The sequence below is a fragment of the Camelus ferus genome, chromosome 27, assembly GCF_009834535.1.
Source record: "Camelus ferus isolate YT-003-E chromosome 27, BCGSAC_Cfer_1.0, whole genome shotgun sequence".
NCBI classification, from domain to species: Eukaryota; Metazoa; Chordata; class Mammalia; order Artiodactyla; family Camelidae; genus Camelus; species Camelus ferus.
Window position 1 is genome coordinate 11,981,371 of NC_045722.1, and position 19,294 is coordinate 12,000,664.

The 19,294-nt window shown below is 35.8% G+C and overlaps 1 protein-coding gene across 1 annotated transcript in view; it reads right to left on the reverse strand.

Annotated features, from left to right (window-relative positions):
• The window catches only part of FANCI (FA complementation group I), a 57,473-nt gene extending 38,494 nt beyond the window's left edge, over window positions 1-18,979 (reverse strand). Inside the window, exons 1-10 of the mRNA XM_006192571.3 lie at window positions 18,855-18,979; window positions 16,077-16,179; window positions 12,843-12,915; window positions 5,093-5,223; window positions 4,484-4,640; window positions 4,347-4,404; window positions 3,290-3,331; window positions 2,835-2,958; window positions 2,315-2,400; window positions 601-727 (exon numbers count right to left, since the gene is read on the reverse strand). Of these exons, the coding sequence (XP_006192633.1) occupies window positions 601-727; window positions 2,315-2,400; window positions 2,835-2,958; window positions 3,290-3,331; window positions 4,347-4,404; window positions 4,484-4,640; window positions 5,093-5,223; window positions 12,843-12,915; window positions 16,077-16,160 (882 nt within the window). The 5' untranslated portion in view covers window positions 16,161-16,179; window positions 18,855-18,979. The remainder of the gene's footprint in view (window positions 1-600; window positions 728-2,314; window positions 2,401-2,834; window positions 2,959-3,289; window positions 3,332-4,346; window positions 4,405-4,483; window positions 4,641-5,092; window positions 5,224-12,842; window positions 12,916-16,076; window positions 16,180-18,854) is intronic.
• Window positions 18,980-19,294: the final 315 nt, after the last annotated feature.

The following is a 19,294-nucleotide window of genomic DNA, read 5'->3' on the forward strand; positions in this document are numbered from 1 at the left end:
GGAGGCTTCAAAAAATTTAAATTATTAATCATTATTCTTAGGAGATAGATGTGGAAGTACTCAAGCATTGCAGTGTCATGATTTCTTCTTTTAAATGGTTCAGGAAAAAAATACTTGAGAGAAAGTGAGATAAGGTGAATGTGGCAAAATATTTAAAAACAGTTCAAAACATTTCTAATTTTTACCTTCCTACTTCACAAATATTTAATGATGAGTGACTTAGTTTCATAAAACCCTATAACATCTACTAGAAATAGACAATTTTCCAAATTCACGAATGGTGAAACAGAGGTCAAGATGGAAGCTCATTTAAGATAATGATGGAATTAAGATTAAATTTTGAGTTTCCTGAAGTCTTCATTATTTTTTATCTTTTTAAACACTAGAACATTTAAGATGTGGTTTTAAAAACTTGCTTAAGAATGTAGTGATATCATATATCTTCCACTTTCAAAGTGAAAAAAGAAATCTTCTAAACCCAAGGTCATTCTACAATATTTCTGTATATTTGCTTCCCATCATTAATTGGCATAATAGAGGCTTGAGTTACACCCGTGTTTCATAAAGAGATCCTGGATCACCTTAAGAGTTTGGTGCTACCTTTAAGTGTTTCAGTAGTTCTCTGCCTAGTTCATAGTCCAACTTGATGGCAAACACGATATGTAGAATAACAGTGCCTTCCACATGACGAAGTTCACCCGACGGCGCGGTAACAAGATCCAACAGCCTAAAAGATTCAACAGAAAGGTATAAGCTATAGTTTGAGCAAAAGATAATAGTAGATATAATCAGATTTAAAAAAAAGGAAAACTCAAGCTGAACTAATATGATCACTTGAGGCAGGCAGAAAGTACAAAATCAACTGTCCCATTCTCTGCTCCTTTTTACAAAACTTCTTGAAAGAACTGTCTATAGTCATTATTTCCACTTCTTTACCTCTTCCTAATTAAGTCCAATTCAATTAGGCTTCTGTCCCCTCCCTAACCTTCCTTCCAATGCCATTTGATTATTCTTGCAAGGGTTACAAATGACCTCTACATTGCCAAAACCAATAATCAAGTCCCATCTTAATTAAAGCCTCAGCAGATTTAACACAGTTGACCCCTTCTTTCTTGAAACATTTTCTTCCCTTAGCTTCTGGAGCACTGTCAGTGGTCTCTATTTTTGCTGGCTCATCCTCCCTTTAAAACGGTGGAATGCCTCTGAATTCAGTCTTGGGTTTCTATTATCTTCACAACTGTCTTAGGTGACCTTATCCAGTCCCAAGGCTTTAGCCTCCTCCAATCTGTATCTCCAGTCCTGATTTCTCCCTAAAATCCCAGAGTGCCTGCTCAACGCCTCCATATGGGATACTAATATATATCTCAAACTGACATGGTCAAAATTGAGCTTATTTTCCCCTAAATCTGTTTTGTCAGTCTCTCCTAACTCAGTATATAAGACCACCTTCTAATCAATTGCTCAAGCCACATAACTGTTATTCTAGATTAGAACCATTAGGCTGAAGTAGGATTAACAGCATGAATTCTGCAGCCAAACTGCCTGGATTAAAATCCTAGCTCCATCAATTTATGGCTATATAACCTTGGGATATTCCTTAATTTCTCTGTGTACTGGTTTCTGCATGCATGAAATAAAGGCAAAATTGGGTTGCTGAAAGGTTTAAAGTGCTTAGAACATCACCTTGCACAGAGTCAGCACTCTATAAATATTTGATTTAAAAAATCCTTTTTCTGTCATGCCATGCTGTGTTCTGCCTCTGTACTATTCAAAGTTCTTTTCCCTGATCTGCATATTGTAGCTCTTACCATTCAGGCTTCAGTAAGAATAGCCCCTTCTCAGAGAGCTTTTCCCTGGCCACCCAATCTAAAGTAGCTATGCTGTCACCGTCACATCATCCATTTGAAATATCTACATAGCACCTTCTACTCTAATATTTTTCTTGTTATTTATTTTTTTCTCTTCTAGCTAAAATTTAAGCTCCAGGAAAGGAGGGACCTCGTCTGACTGGTTCATTACTGAAGTCCCAGGGCCAAATAGTTCCAGGCACAGAGCAGGTACTTAATAAATAGCATTTAAGCCTGCAACTCACAGAACAATTATTGCTGTTTTCCTGGAAAGATTAAAATGAAAGAGCTGAAGAAACTGTATTATTTTTTTTTAACATTGTTACTGAGCAGCTAAGAGGACTGGGGAGATTCTGTGCTGAAATGAATGTAGGGACTGAAGGGTTAGATGAAAATGAAGTAAATAAAATACACAATGAAAAGATAAATTTGGAAAAATGATTTTCTTTCTATACTATATTACTCACTCATCATCACTCTGTTCCTCATTGTGTTGTTTATCTAGCTTGTTGAAGAAAGCTATGATTCCTTCCAAAACCCTCTTTCTGCTTCCCTGAAAAAAATACAAAATAAGTAAGTTCTCCCCATAAAGGGCAAGTTGAACTTAAAGTACTTTTCAGCTTAAAGGATTTTCAAGTATGAATTTAAATAGATAGACAAATTATAACCTAGAGTTACACTAAGAATTTATAGAACACTTTCATGCTGAAATTGTGTTTTGAATACATTTTAATGTCAGACTTTAAGGGACCTACAGTCCATCCTTTTCAAAATCTTTAACCCTTTCACTATCACACACTCTCACTCAATGTGGTAGAACAAGAGATAATGTATGTTCACTTTGGCTGGGGACCACCTTTTTACTAATCAAAGTAAAATGAAATGAAAACATCTATGCCTTAGTATGTAAACCATGAGTATGAATAAGCTGAATGGTGCTAACTGATCATCCCACTGGAGTTAAAAAAAAATTTTTTTTATTTATACCTTTGAAGAGAGAACCAGAAGCTGATAGACCAAAGGTGGTATTTCTTGAAGATTCAACTTGGAGAACATCCTCAACACTTTTTCCACCACAAATTCCAGCTCTTCTGCAGTCAGAGGGACATCCCTATGGATCAAAGATTCTAAAGGTCAGAGCCAAATTAGGCTCTGGCCTAATTTGGGAGATATTAGAATATTGTAACTACCCCACTTGATTTTTCTCTAACACATAATCTTAAAGGGGGCAAATAACCGTACCTTATCAAAGTTATCTTGGAAAAGAAAATCATGAAGTTATACTTTAAATAAGCAACTAAAGCAAAAAAGAATGGAGGGAAATTCTATAACAGAAAACAGAGGTACCAACACTCTTACTCAGGACTCAGGGGAAGGTGGTATTTAAGCTTGCTAACATTTCACAGCAAGATATGAAGAAAAAAAGGAATGAGGATGCTTACTTGAACATGGAGGTAAGCTGGATTACATGTTGATGATTCCATCTGATCCAAGAAAAAGACAAATAAAGTTTATCTCATTTTAACTTACTCACATATTACTTTGTAAAATTAGTAAGGAGGGAAAAAATTAGGGCCATTTCAAGTTTGATTTGAAACAAGATCAAAGAAATGACATTTAAAACAATGAAATAGCAGCTTTAACCTATCAGACTGGCAAAAATCAAAGGCTGATGATATTCAATGCTAGTGAGATTTTGGGAAACAAACACTTCACATACTATTTTAGAGGATGTACACTGATATAATCCTTCTGGGAAGACAAGTTGGCAATACTACTTATCAACTTTAAAAACGCACAGACCCACCCAACTTACTAGTAGAAATATATTCCATGTACATGCTTATAAAAGATCACCTAGATATATAAGAATGTTCATTGCAACACTTTTTATAAAAGCAAAGAGTCAAATAACCAAATATTATTTAACAGTAAGAAACAAATAACCTAACAATTGGATATTAGCCAAGTAATATAACAGACTACTATGGAACTATTAAAAAGAATGATATAAAGTGATATATGCTCAGAGGACTTTCAAGTATGAATTTAAATAGATAAACAAATTATAACCTAGAGTTGCACTAAGGTAACAGATGTGTTAAATGAAAAATGCAAGGTATATATTGTAATGTGTAATGAATAAACTCTTGTGTAATTAAAAATAAACAAATAAATGGATAAATATACATGTGCTGATTGATATATGCCTAAAATTATTTCTGTAAGAGATCTTATTTAAGGAAACAAAAAAGTGGTGGTTATCTCTGGCTAAGATAATCTTGGGTATTCCCTTCTGGTTCTTTTTAATATACTGAAGTGTAATCACAGTATTATATAACTTAGTATTCTCTTTATTTCACTGACTCTGTATCTGTATCTATATATATAGTGGACTAAAAAAACTTCAGTGATCTAAATTCCTGAAATAAATGGTAATTCTTTTTTCGGTCACTTGTAGTCCTGAGAAAGTTCTACGTATTAATGAGAAAGACTCACCTGCCAGAACAGATGGTGTTAATCAACTGCTTCTTACATTCTTCCCCACTCAGTTCACCTAGAATTATAAAATACATTGAGAAATAAATTCAATTAAGTGAAGAGAGAAAAAGCCACTAAGATTGGAAGAAAATTACCTTTTCCATAAGCCACAGTTTCCTTTTTGGTAGCAAGGGCAGTGAGAATGATGGGTAATAGCTCCAAAGATTTTCCATTTGTTAGGTTGCCCTCCTTGATAGCACCAACAAACTCATTGGCTAATTCAATCAACAATGGTCCTGGAAAACTGTGAACCTAAAAGTTCACAGGATTAAAAAAAAAGTTACACAGAAATCTAAATTTGATATCTCTTTCTAAGAAATGGTCTTTTGCTGAACTAACAAAACTGGCATTGAAACCCAGAACTGGTCCTATAAGTGATCCAAGGAATCATTCTGCTCTGGTATAAAGTTATAACTGTAAAGGAATTCAAAGGTCAGAATCCTCCACCAGTTCCCCCATGTTTTCCAATATGCCAGCTCAAAGAGATACATGTCCATGATACCAGAAATGTAATGTAAACACCTAGGTGATTGCCCATCCACCAACTATTTTGTTTTATAATAGTTCTTATTCATAAATAGGAACTATGCTAGGTTTGGCACACTTAAGTTTTCCTTCCCTCAACAAATTACAACCCCCTCAACAAATTACAACCCCCTCAAAATCCACCCAAAACCAAAAAAAGTTTCTGTTTTCCATCTTACCTCCAACATTAGTAATCCTATGATTTCTGATGCTACTTCTTTGTGCAAATCCCCTGATTCCAACAACTGTATACAACAAGTGTATATCTTAAGTCTCCTAAGAGCTCCAGCTTCCTCAGAACAGGGGAAACCTTATTGTTTTAAACAGGTGGTACAGAAACAAAGAAAGAAAAAAAGGAAGAAGTCTTACAAGGTTGAACAGCAAACAGAAAAAAACAAAAAGCTTTGCAGTTGAATATAGGAAAAGAATTATCAAACTATTGATTACTATAGTGTTTAGAACAGCAATATTTAGGAGCTCTGAAAAAGTATTTAGTTTAGACAGAAAATTGAAATATCACCCTTTTCTACTTCCACACATGTCATTAATTTTTTTAAATAATTTCATAGTGCAGAAAAAGGAATACCTCCTAACATATCTTATAGCTTTTCTGGGATGCAGTAACCCAAATTAAGTGTCTTTCACCTCAAAACAGCATCACTGAGTGATGTCAGAAGGAATGGTAGAGTAATAATAAAGACTTTGGAAAATGCTCTCCTCCATAAAAGCAACAAGAACACTGACAAAAATAGTGAAAACCAACATGTTTAGAACTCTGGAAATTAACCAAAGACTTGCAACAATCCAGGAAGAGTTTATTTAAGATAAACAGCTGAACTTCAGTAAGAATAGCAAGCTCTGCAGTGTTTCAACATGCCCTCATCCCCCCCCCCCCAACTTCCTCCACCAGCCCTGTAGTCTTTAAAATCAACAGTTCACACTCATAGTAAAAGCCATCAGCCAGCAGACTCTGGAGGCACCAGAATATGATTGGAGCTCCATCAAAGCCCAATTCCCAGGTAACTAACACTAGCTGACCTGTCTGGCTATTCCCTGGAAATTTTCACTAGCAAGGCCTGTCTTTATTTGACCTAACTTAGAACTTGCCCAGTTCAAGTAGCCTTTTACCAGAGACATTTGTCTAAATCAGTTGCAACTGATTACTATTTCAGCTGCCTTGACAGCAGTTACGGTTGGGCAAGCAACAAGGTGACCAAAAATCTTAAAAGGAAATCCTGGAGAATATGTGCACAGGGGGCTTTAAAACATTCTGATATATTCCTGGAAATCTAGAAAGCCATGTAAATACTTAGGGCTGTCCACATGGACATGCTATGTCTATGGCCAGGCAACACCCAAGAGGACCCTAATTTCTCACATCTGGCTGACCTTGAGGCTCTACACAGAAAGGCTAAGGAGGAGTTATAAACTACCTGTCTAAGAATTAAAGGTGTGCCCCTGACATGCACAGGGCCCCTCAGCAAAGGCTGGGAAACTCACTGGCTCCAGACATTAAAGGAAATCTTTGCCCAGGCATTAGCTGACCACAAAGCTAACCAAACAGAGACTTCAGAGGCCACATAGAACAGTGCCCATACACAACAAACAGCACGTATTTTATAAAATTAATTTAGAAGAGCCACTATAAAAACAAAAGGAACACCAGATCAGCATCAACAGATCTGGGGGAGGGGAATGCTATGATTTCCAGAGTTCCCACAAATATCATTTGAAATGTCTAGTTTTCAACAACAAAAAAATTGTAAGACATGCAGGGAAACAAGAGTATGGCCTATACACAGGAACAAAAGGAATCAATAGCAGCTGTCCCTGAGAGAGCCAAGACATTAGATTTATGAAACAAAGATCCGAAATCAGCTATTTTAAATATGTTCAAAGAACAAAAGAAAACCATGTCTAAAGAACTAAAGGAAAATATAGGAATGATGTCTCACCAAATAGAGAATATCAATAAAAAGAAATTATGAAAAAGAACCAAATAAGAATTCTGGAATTAAAAAGTACAATAATTAAACTGAAAAATCCACTAGAGAGGCTCAATAGATTTGAACTGGTAGAAGAAAGAATCAGAGAACTTGAAGATAGAGTAATTGAAATTATCCAGTCTGAGGGACAGAAACAAACAAACAAAAAGTGACCAGAGCTTCAGAGGCCTGTGAGATACTATCATGAGTACCAACATAGACATAATGAAAGTCTCAGGAGGAGAGGAAAGAGACAAACGGGAAGAAAGAAGAAATAATGTCTGAAAAATTTCCAGTTGTAATGAGAACACTACTCTATACATTCAAGAAGCTTAATGAACTCCAAACAAGATAAACCCAACAGATCCATACCATATCAAACAGACTTGAACAACACACTAGATCTAACATCTATATAGATACACATCTTATATAGAACACTACAGACAACAACAGCAGAAGACACATTCTTCTCAAGTGCAAATGGAGCATTCTTCAGGATAAACCACATTATTAGGTCATAAAAATTCTCAATAAATTTAAAAGGACTATAATCTTACCATTTATGCTCTGTGACCACAGTGGAATGAAACTCAGAAGAAATCTGGAAAACTCACAAATATGTGGAAATTAACATAATCTTAAACATCAATGGGTCAAAGAAGAAAGCACAGAGAAATTAGAAAAATACCCTGAGATGAATGAAAACAAAAACATAAAATTCCAAAAGTTACTGGATGCAGCTAAAGCAGTGCTTAGAGGGAAATCTATAGTTGTAAATGCCTATATTAAACAAGAAAGATCTCAAGTCAATAACCCAATCTTTCACCACAAGAAATTATAAAAAGAACAAACTACACTCAAAGCAAGTGAAAAGAATATAAAAGTAAAGTTAGACATAAATGAAAGAGAGACAAGAACAACAATAGAGAAAAATCAAGGAAAAATACAGTGATGCCCACTTTTGCCACTTCTATTCAATATAATATGGGAAACCAAGTCTTTTTCTTTGAAAAGATCAACAAAATTGAAATACCTTTCAGACTGACCAAGAAAAAGAGAGAAGAATCAAATTACTAAAATCAGAAATGAAAGAGGAAGCATTACTACCAACTTTACAGAAACAGAATAAGGGAATACAATGAATAACTATATACTAATACATTAGATAATTATACAAAATGGATAAATTGCTAGAAAGACATAAACTATCAAAATTGACTCAAAAAGATAATAGAACATCTCAACATACCTATAAATAAAGAAACTGAATTAGCAACCAAAACTCTTCCACAAAGAAAAGCCCAGAACCAGATGGTTTCATTGGTGAATTCACCACACATTTAAAGAATTAACAGCAATCCTTCACAAACTCTTCCAAAAAACAGAAGAGGGAATATTTCCCAACTCTTTTTATGATACCATATTTTATTCATACCGAAACCAAAGACATCCTAAGAAAACTACAGATCAATATCCTTTATGACTATAGATGCAAAAATCCTCAACAAAATACTGGTGAACTGAATGCAGCAACATATAAAAAGGATTATACTCTATAGCCAAACTGGATTTAACTCAAGAATACAAGATTGGTTCAATGTATGAAAATCAATGTAATACACCATATAAATAAAGGATAAAACCCACATGATTATCTCAGTAGACACAGAAAAAACATTTGAAAATTCCAATATCCTTTCATGATAAAAACACTTGACTAAGAATAGACAGGAACTTCCTTAACTTGAAGGAAAAACCCATAGCTAAATCATACTCACTAATAAAAAACAGAAAGATTTCCCCTTAAGATCAGGAACAAGATAAGGATGTTCACTCTCACCATTTCTATTCAACACTGTACTGGAGGTTGCAAATGGGGTAGTTAGGTAGGAAAAATACAGCTCAGAACTCCTGGGCTCAAACAATCCTCCTACCTCAGCCTCCCGAGTAGCTGGGACTACAGGCGCACAGCATGGCACCTGGCTAAAATAACAGTACTTTTCAAATTCATACACAGATTCAAAACAATCCCTACCAAAACCCCAGCTTCCATTTTTGCAGAAATTGACAGGCTGATCTTAAAATTCATATGGTAAATCAAGGGATCCAAAATAACTAAAATCATCCTGAAAAAGAAAAACAAGTTTAGAGGACTCACACTTTCCAGTTTTAAAGCTTACCACTACAAAGCTATTTTAATCAAGATGGTATACTTGGAAGCAACCTAAATGTCCATCAACAAATGACTGAATAAAGAAGTTGTGGTATATACACATACAATGGAATACTACCCAGCCATTAAAAATGAAATGCCATTTTCAGCAATATGAATGGACATAGAGATTATCATATCAAGTAAAGTAAGCCAGAAAATGAAAGACAAATACCATATGATATCACTTGTATGTGGAATCTAAAAAAAGACACAAACAAACTTGTTTACAAAACAGAAACAGACACAGAAAACAAACTTAGGGTTACCAGAAGGGAAAGGTGAGGGAGGGATAAATTGGGAATTTGGGATTTGCAAATACTAACTACTATATATACACAAGAGATAAACAGCAAAGTCCTACTGTATAGCACAGGGAACTGTATTCGGTATCTTGTAGTAATCTCTAATGAAAAAGAAAATATATATATATGTGTGTGTGTGTATATAATTGGATCACTATGCTACAAACCAGAGACTAACGCAACATTGTAAAACATCTATACTTCAATTAAAAAAAAAAAAAAAAGACGGTGTGGTGCTAACAGTAAGGAGAGAAGTATAAATCAAAGGAATAGAACTGTGAGCCCAAAAAATAAACCCTCACATTTAAGGGCAACTGATTTTCAATATGGGTGCTATACTACTGAAAATGGGATAAGATGAAGTTGGACTCCTACCTCACACCATATACAAAAATTAAGTGAAAATGGATCAAAGATCTAAATGTAAAAGGTAAGGCTATAAAACTTTGAAAAGAAAGCACAACTATAAATTTTTGTGACTTTGGATTAAGCAATGATGTTTTAGATATAAAACCAAAAGTACAAGCTACAAAAAAAAAGGCATGAAAATTAAAAACTTTTTGCATCAAAGGATACCACCAAAAAAGTGAAAAGACAACCCAGAATGGGAGAAAAATTTTGTGAATCATGTATCTAATAAGGAACATGTATCTAGAATATACAAAGAAATACAACTTAGTGATAAAAAGACGACCCAATTTGTAAAAGGTCAAAGGATGTGAACAGACATTTCTCCAAACAAGATAAACAAATGGCCAGTAAGCACAAGAAAAGATACTCAACAACAGTAGTCATCAAGGAAATGCAAATCAAAACCACAATGATACCAATTCACATTCAACTAGAATAGCCAGAATGAAAAAGACGGACAATAATAAGTGCCTGATGAGGATGTGGGAAATTGGCATATTTATTTAGCTTTGGAAAAAAGCTTGGCAGTCCTCAAGTAGTTAAACATAGAGTTATCACATGATTCAACAATTCCAATATTAGATATTTACTAAAGAGAAATAAAAATATGTCTACACAAAAACTTGTAGCAGTATTCATAACTGCCAGAAAGTGTAGACAACCTAAAATGTCCACCAACTCATGAATGGAAAAGCATAATATATTCATACAATGGAATATCATTCAGCAATAAAAAGAAATGAAATACTGATATAAGCTACAATATAGATGAATCTTAGTAACCTTATGGTGAAAGAACCAGTCACAAAGGACCACATGTTGTATGATTCCATTTACATTAAATATCCAGAATAGGCAAATCTATACACAGAAAGTAGATGAATGACTTCTTAGGGCTAGGGTGGATTAGAGTTTAGGGAGGTGACAGCTAAGGGATGCAGTTTCTTCTAGGTTTTATTAAAAAAAAAAAAAAAACTCTAAAACTGATTGTGGTGATAGATGTGCAACTCTGAATATACTAAAAGCCACTGAATTGTATATTTTAAATGGATGAACTGTATGATGTCAACTATATCTCGATTTTTTAAATTGTACACTTTAAAAGTGTGAATTTTTTATGCTCAATATCACTAATTATCAGAGAAATGCAAATCAAAACTACAATGAGGTATCACCTCACACCAGTCAGAATGGCCATCATTCAAAAGCCCACAAATGATAAATGCTGGAGAGGGTGTGGGGAAAAGGGAACCCTCCTACACTATTGGTGGGAATGTAGTTTGGTGCAGCCATTGTGGAAAACAGTATGGAGAGTCATCAAAAAAATTAAAATTGATTTACCATATGACCCAGCAATCCTACTCCTGGGCATATATCCAGAGGAGAGGGATCCTTAATTCAAAAAGACCTGCACCCCAATGTTCATAGCAGCACTATTTACAATAGCCAAGACATGGAAACAGCCTAAATGTCCATCGACAGATGATTGGATAAAGAAGTTGTGATATATTTATACAATGGAATACTACTCAGCCATAAAAAAGAATAAAGCAATGCCATTTGTAGCAACATGGATGGCCCTGGATAATGTCATTCTAAGTGAAGTAAGGCAGACAGAGAAAGAAAAATGTCATATGATATCACTCATATGTAGAATCCTAAAAAAAAAAAAAAAAGACAAATGAACTTATATATAAAACAGAAACAGACTCACAGACATAGAAAACAAACTTATGGTTATTGGGGGAAGGGGTGGGAAGGGATAAACTGGGAGTTCGAGATTTGCAGATACTGACTGATATATATAAAACAGATAAACAAGTTTATACTGAATAAACTATATTTGGTATCTTGTAGCAGCTTACGGTGAAAAAGAATATGAAAACAAATGTATGTATATTCATGTATGACTGAAACATTGTGCTGTACACCAGAAATTGACACAACATTGTAAACTGACTAGCTTTCAATTTTAAAAAAGGGTGAATTTCTTAGTATGTGGATTATACCTCAGTTTTTAAAAATATCATTAGCTAAATATTGTAACCTTTACACCATCAATTTAACAGGATTAAAACGGTTATAAGGTAGTTTCCACAAATATCTGGTAATTCATACTACTTTTAAACAAGGATTTTCAAATTTATATTTTTAAATAAGGTAAAAATAGGTTAGTTACAGAAGTGGGAGCCATGATAATCTGTTTCAAGTTTGTCTGCCCAAGAAATAAATTACTCATTCCTTTCACTTACTCTTATTCCTTTCACTTAGCATATATATAGGCAGCTGCTTCTAATCTTTGATTATTTTATTTTCTCTGATATTTCTATAAACAGTCATTTAGCAAGTTTCCATAAAGGTTCACTTAACCAATTTTTAGTTTTTTCATGAATAGGAAGATGTGTTTTTGAACCCTTGCAAGCAGAGACACAATTTACTTGAGGGTGTAAGAAAAAGAAACCAAGTTAAAATAACCTGCTAAGAGTCTAAAGCCACTTTTAATTTTTGCTTGTAGAATTTTATTCTACTACAACTTATAAAAGCACTGTGAGTCACAAGCTGCAACAATGCAGAACTGGCCCTTGTTCAAGATATGGAAACAAATATGCCCCACTGGGAATTAAGAATTTCTATATAAGTCACCTAAGATATTCCATTTCATTAAAACCCAGAACTCCCTAGCCTCTTGTTAAGCATGGATTAAGTATTAAACATTGCTACTCTCTTCTCCACAATTTTAAAAACACAAGTAAACCAAAGTGGATTTTATGAAGTGTATCCTTTACAGGCTTCAAAACCAGCAATACAATCTCAGGTAGCCACTTCAACTCCCTTGAGTAAAATTATTTCAGTCCACAGGACAAGAGACTACTGCTTTAGTTGATTCTGTAAAATCCTCAAAACACAGAAAATTCTCAGTGGGGCTTCAAACAGTAAGAGAAGTAGCAATATGTGCCAAAAGTAAACAAATATACCAATGAACCCAGAGAGACAGAAGTGCCATTATCATTACCTTTGAAGATGGCTCTCAGGAGTGCTCCAGCAGCTCTTCCTTTCACTGCCTGATTCTGAACGAGATTAGCCAGCTGCAATCAAAGGAAGAAAAAGCTGCAAGTCCCTGGCAACAATTACTCTATCCGAATGACCTAAACTCCCAAAATGAAAAACACTCATCTTTCAGGCCCATATCCTTAGAGACTCCATATCACAAATAACATTTATTTATATATAGCAGGGTAGATCTTAACATGATGCTGGGCTGTCAAGACTGAAATTTATTCATATACTCATTCTACAAACATTTAGTATTTAATCAGCACTAGGTAATGAGCTATGTTCTTGCGGGGTATATACATTCATTCAACAAATATTCTTTGATGTTCTTCTTCCTAGGCATTGGCGACACAAGGATGAATGATAATTTGACTCAGTTTACAGTAGAGCAGGAGGGAAAAGAATGACAGAAAAAAATTTTTTTTTGAATTTGTAAGGGAAACAAATAAAAGACTGAGACAGACAAGAGGAAAGGGAGATAACTTCAGCTAGAGTAGTCAGTGAGAAAGCTTCTCTGAGGTACCAGTAACATTTCCATAGAGACTTGGAGGATGAGAAAGAGCTAGTTATGCAAAGGGGAAAAGGAGGCTATTTTAGATAAAGGTATTGCTATGTGCAAAGGCCTAAGGGAGCAAAAAGCTTGGCATATTAGATAACCTGAAGAAAAAAGAAAAAAAAAAAAAAGACCAATTTGGCTGAAAAGTAGTAAGGAAGACTTAGACAAGATGAGTTTGGAGAGATGGGCAAGAGCCAGATAAGAATCTCATAGGCCATGGCAGGAAGCTTCAGATTTTGTCTAAGTGCAACAGAAGTAACTCATGAGAAAAGAGGAAAATGATAAGATAAATTGCTTGTTTTTTTTTTTTTTAAAGAAATTAGTCTTACTCCTTATGTAGAGAATAGGCTGTGGGAGGGTTTAAGAGTGAAATAGAGAGACCTGTTAGGAGATTGCTACAGTGGTCAAATGAGAGATGATAGTGGCCTACACCAAAGTCACAGCACATGAAATGTTACAAGTTGAATTGTGTCCCCTCCCCACCCCAAATTCATATGTTTAAGTTCTAACCCCCAGTACCTTAGAATGTGATCTTATTCGGAAACAGGGTCATTGTAGGTGTAATTAGTTAAGCTGAGGTCATATGGGTGGGCCCTAATCCAGTATGACTAATGTCTTTATAAAAAGGGACGTTTGGACACAGAAAAATATACACAGTGAGAATGCCATGTGAAGACAAAGGCAGTGATCAGGGCGATACAAGCAAAGGAATGCCAGAGATTGTCCAAGGTCCTGGGTTCAATCCCCAGCACCTCCATTAAAAGAAAAAAAGATGGTTAGCAAACCACCAGAAGCTAGGCAAGAGGCACAGAACAGATTATCACAGCCTTAGTAGGAAGCAGGAACCAACAAGGCCTGCACCATGATCCTGGACTTCGAGTCTCCAGAACTTGAAAAACCAATGTCTATTTTTCAAGCTACTTAGTTTGTACTACTTTGTAAGATGAAGAAAAGTATAGTCCCCAACTTATAATGGTTTGACTTAGTGATTTTTTTTTACTTTATAATGGTGTGAAAGTGATATGCATGAAGCATAACGTGTACTCCAAATTTTGATCTTTTCCGGGATTGGCAATCTACTACAAGATCACAAGAATAAACAACACATACATTTACAACCATTCTGTAGCCATATAACCATTGTTTCTTACTTTCAGTATAGTATTCAGTAAATTACATGAGATATTCAACACTTTTTTACAAAATAGGCTTTGCGTTAGATAATTTTGCCAAACTGTAAACTAATGTAAGTGTTCTGAGCACATTTAAGGTAGACTAGGCTAAACTATGTTTGGTAGGTTAGGTGTATTAAATGCATTTTTGACTTACAATATTTTCAATTTAAAATAAGTTTATTGTGATATAACCCCATTGTAAGTTGAGGAAGATCTGTAGACTGAAGATATATTTAAAAGCTTGAATCAACAGGACTTTACTATGGTCTGAATGTTTATATACTATGGAATAAACTTAAAAACAGGAAGAGCTGAAGGAACTTCTATAACATTCATTCAGTGTCTATCGGATGCTTACTGAGTGTCTATTAAATATCAGACGCTTTACATACATTATCTCATTTCATCCTCACAAAAAAGAAGATAGGAATTCTTTTTGTGATAAGCGTGAATCAGATTAGTAATTCATAGCATCTACCACAGATTTTGTTCTAGTTCTTATTGTTGCTTATCTTATTTTATAGTGTAATGTTAAAGTCTCTTCAAATTCCTTTTGGAAGCAGGTAAAATTTAAATTCTAATAAATAAACAAACAAATAAACAGCTGGTTTCAACCAAACTGTCTACAGGATGATACAAGTTAGAATTCATACAATGGGCAGTCTCAAAAAGTGCCACAAAAGCAATTCCTGTATAATTTCAAAGAAAAAAAAAAATCAGAGCACATCCCTACATCAACTTCCAGTTAGCATCAGATAACAAATATTAAGAAGCACCTAGCTTTAATGACCACAAAACTAGCACATAAAAACCTCCTTAAAAACATAATACTCAAGTCTTAACTTGATGATACATATACTAATGTTTAAGGTTAATCTTAAGGAGAGATTTCCATGTAGGGATCTGAATAAGCTGAGATCACTTATTATGGAAAAAGGAGAAGCATATCATACGAGTAAGATTAGAAAGAATAAACAGCCTAACATATAAGGTAATTACTGTCCCATTTTATAATCATACACTTACAGTAAAGATACACCATAAAGTTTGTTGGTTTTTACTTTTACTAATAATTTCAAAATATTTTACTGCTTATAAATTTATCTTCTTTAGGGAAAAACAAAGAAATCTGTCTCACATCAATAATATAATATAGATATTACCTTCAAATAGGATTGTTCTAAAAACTATAAAAGTATACTAATTTGCTTATATATATCCAGTTGTATAAATGTTGTTTAAATGTTATACAGTTGTATAAATGTACACAAATGCCCTTAAGTTGTCCACTTCTTTCTCTCCTCCATTTCTTTACATCTATGAATTGTTTTCAATCAGTTCTTGTTTTCTAAGGAGAGGGGTAAATAAAGTGGCAGAATTAATTTTTCTCTCTAACATGTCCTTTGAATTTGTCATCATGCTCGACATTTGCTTTTGGCAGAACATGCTTTCCAATACTCACATCATCATCTTTCAAGGTTTGAAGAAATTCCCGCAGTTTGTCTGTTGTTTTTTCTGCTGCTAAAGATAAAATTTTCTGGTCCATTGTTGCACTTATCAAGGAACTGTAAGAGAAAAATGTCAGAGCCAGATGAGACCTCCAGAAGTAAACAAGTTTGATTTTTTCCCTTCCTATCTGTTAACTATTTCACACTTAGTACAATGTACACAGTGGGTACTCAACAGGCTAAAGACTATTAAGTAGTATGAGTAGACCAAACCAAAATATTCTTGAGAATTCCCCAGAATGCTCTTATTAGAATGTTGTATCCCCAAAGAAGGTAAGAATATACAATGGAGAAAAGACAGTCTCTTCAATAAGTGGTGCTGGTAAAACTGGACAGCTACATATAAAAGAATGAAATTAGAACATTCTCAAAAGATTCATCACTAGAAGTGAAATAGAATCAGTAATAATATAAAAAAACCCAAAAACCTCCCTGCAAATAAAAGTCCAGAACCAGATGGCTTCACTGGAGAATTCTACCAAACATACAAAGAACTTATACCAAACCTTCTCAAACTCTTCCAAAACACTGAAGAGGAGGGAATACTCCCAAACTCATTCTATGAATCCACCATCCCCTGCTACCAAAACCAGACAAAGACACAACCAAAAAAGAAAATTATAGGCCATTATCGTTGATCAATATAGATGCAAAAATCCTCAAAAAAATTAGCAAACAGAATACAACAACACATAAAAAAGATCATACACTATGATCAAGTTGGATTCATTCCAGGGACACAAAGATGGCTCAACATATGCAAATCAATATGAGCAAGTATCACATGATCATCTCAACAGATGCAGGAAAAGCATCTGATAAAATTCAACACCCATTTATGATAAAAACTCTTACCAAAGTGAGTATAGAGAGAACATATCTCAACGTAATAAAAGCTATCCATGACAAACCCATAGCCAACATAATATTCAATGGTGAAAAGTTGAAAGCCTTCCTGCTAAAATCTGGAAGAAGATTTTAGGAACAAGACAAGGATGCCCATTCTCACCACTTCTACTCAACACAGTATTGGAAATCCTAGCCATAGTAATCAGGGGAAAAAAATAAAAGGAATCCAAATTGGAAGAGAAGAGGTAAAATTGTCACTATATGCAGATGCCATGATACTATATATAGAAAACCCCAAAGGCTCCACACAGAAACTACTGGAGCTAATAAAAGAATTTGGCAAGGTAGCAGGATATAAGATTAACATACAGAAATCAAAGATTAACATACAGAAATCAGTTACATTTCTCTACACTAACAATGAAATATCAGAAAAGGAAAATTTTAAGAAAATCCCTTTTAAAATTGCATCAAAAAAAATACCTAGGAATAAACCTGACAAAGGAGGTTACAGTTATACACGAAGAACTACAAAACATAAAGGAAATTAAAAATGATTTAAAGAAATGGAAAGATATCCTATGCTCTTGGATTGGGAAAATTAATATTGTTTAAATGGCCATACTACCCAAAACAATCTACAGAATTAATATAAATGCTCCTCCTTTCATCCCCTGCTCACCAATCTTTTGTTAATTAATACAAATCCTTCAGATCTCAGCTCAAGCCACACTTCCTTAGAAGCTCAGTATAGGTTAAACTAGGCAACTTTCAAGGCAACTGTAATGTCTCTTACCATCACCATACTTTTAACATTACATCTGTAATTATTAGATTAAGAACCACATCTCCCACCCTACTAAAAACTCTGCAAGGCAAAGGGCCATGTCTGGTTTTATCACTGAACCTCCAGTACTTAGCACAGTCCCCAGTTCAAAACAGGTACCAAATAAGTACTGGTTGAATAAATGAATTATTGAACCCATACAATGGGCAAGACCCTGGACTTTAACTAGATCCTCACATCAACTCTACCAGGTTGGTGTTATTAACCCCAATTTAGATGAAGATCTTTTGAGACTCAGAGAGATTAAGGAATTTCCCCAAGGTTAGACGGCTAGTAAGTGATAGAGGCAGAACTGAAACCCAAGCCAGTCCAGCTCCGGACCCCAAATCCCGTTACTTCTACCTACCACCTACCTACCACCCGGTTAGGGCCTGGATGACAGTAGAGGATGTAGGGTACACCGACCAAAAAATACGTCCAACCCTAAGGGGAAGATGATGAACTCTATATTTCAGCAGGTACATTTGCTAAATTCGTCCTAAAACCAGAGGTGAGTAACAGACAAGTAAGTGGCTACGAAGTCCCTATGCGCACAGCACATTCCCTGTCAAGACGCTCTGAGATCCGCGAAGCACCAATAAAGTGAAAAGCCGCGCGGGTTTCGGGCGGGGCTCCTGAGAGAGCAAGTAGTAAACACAGTATAACAAATAAACTATAAAATGAGGCGGCTGGTGCTGTGCTCTGTAACTGAGCTACAAAGACGAAACGAGGTTAAGAGAAATTTCTCAGGAGGAGAAACTGAACCTTGACTGAGAGGAAGAATTTAATAGGAGGACTCAGAGAGTAGCACGCCCCGGGAGCAGGGAACTACGAAAGCCAAGTCAAGGGAGGCGGCGGGGCACATCGACCCTTCCGGGCGAAGGAAAACACCAGAACGCCACAACAGAAAGGGGGGTGGCCCTCGTGTTCTTCCAGACCCGCCCTCTCCCGGGGGCAGAGTCTCACCGCCCCTGCCACGCGCGAAGCCACTCTGCACAGAAGGGGCGGTGGCCCTCGTGTCCCCCCAGACCCGCTCCCTCCGGGGGCAGAGTCTCACCGCCACTGCAACGCGCGAAGCCACTCTGCACGGTCACCTCAGCCTCAACGTCGCCACAAACTTCCAAAATGCCCGCTCAACTCAACGCCGCCGTACTTCCGTTACCCGGAGCAACGGGTCCCGCCCCCACACGGCTCACTTCCGCCGCCCAGAAGCTTGCGCGTGGGGCGTACCATTAAGGCAGATGGGGAGGGGGAACCGCCTCCTCGGACGTTCCTACTGTAGGGCGGGGTCGCACACTGCAAACTCGAATTTGGTACTGCAGAGTGAGCATGCGCAGTGTGGACTGAGTGTAGCGGTATCTTCCTCTGTTAAGCTTTCCTTGTGTACTGTTGGGGAAAGAGTCAACGAGAGAGAGCGGATGAGTCAAGTGATGGCTCTGCAAGTCTTTGCACTGGAAGTGACTGGAAGGCAGAAGTAGGTATCCTACTCCTTGTGCT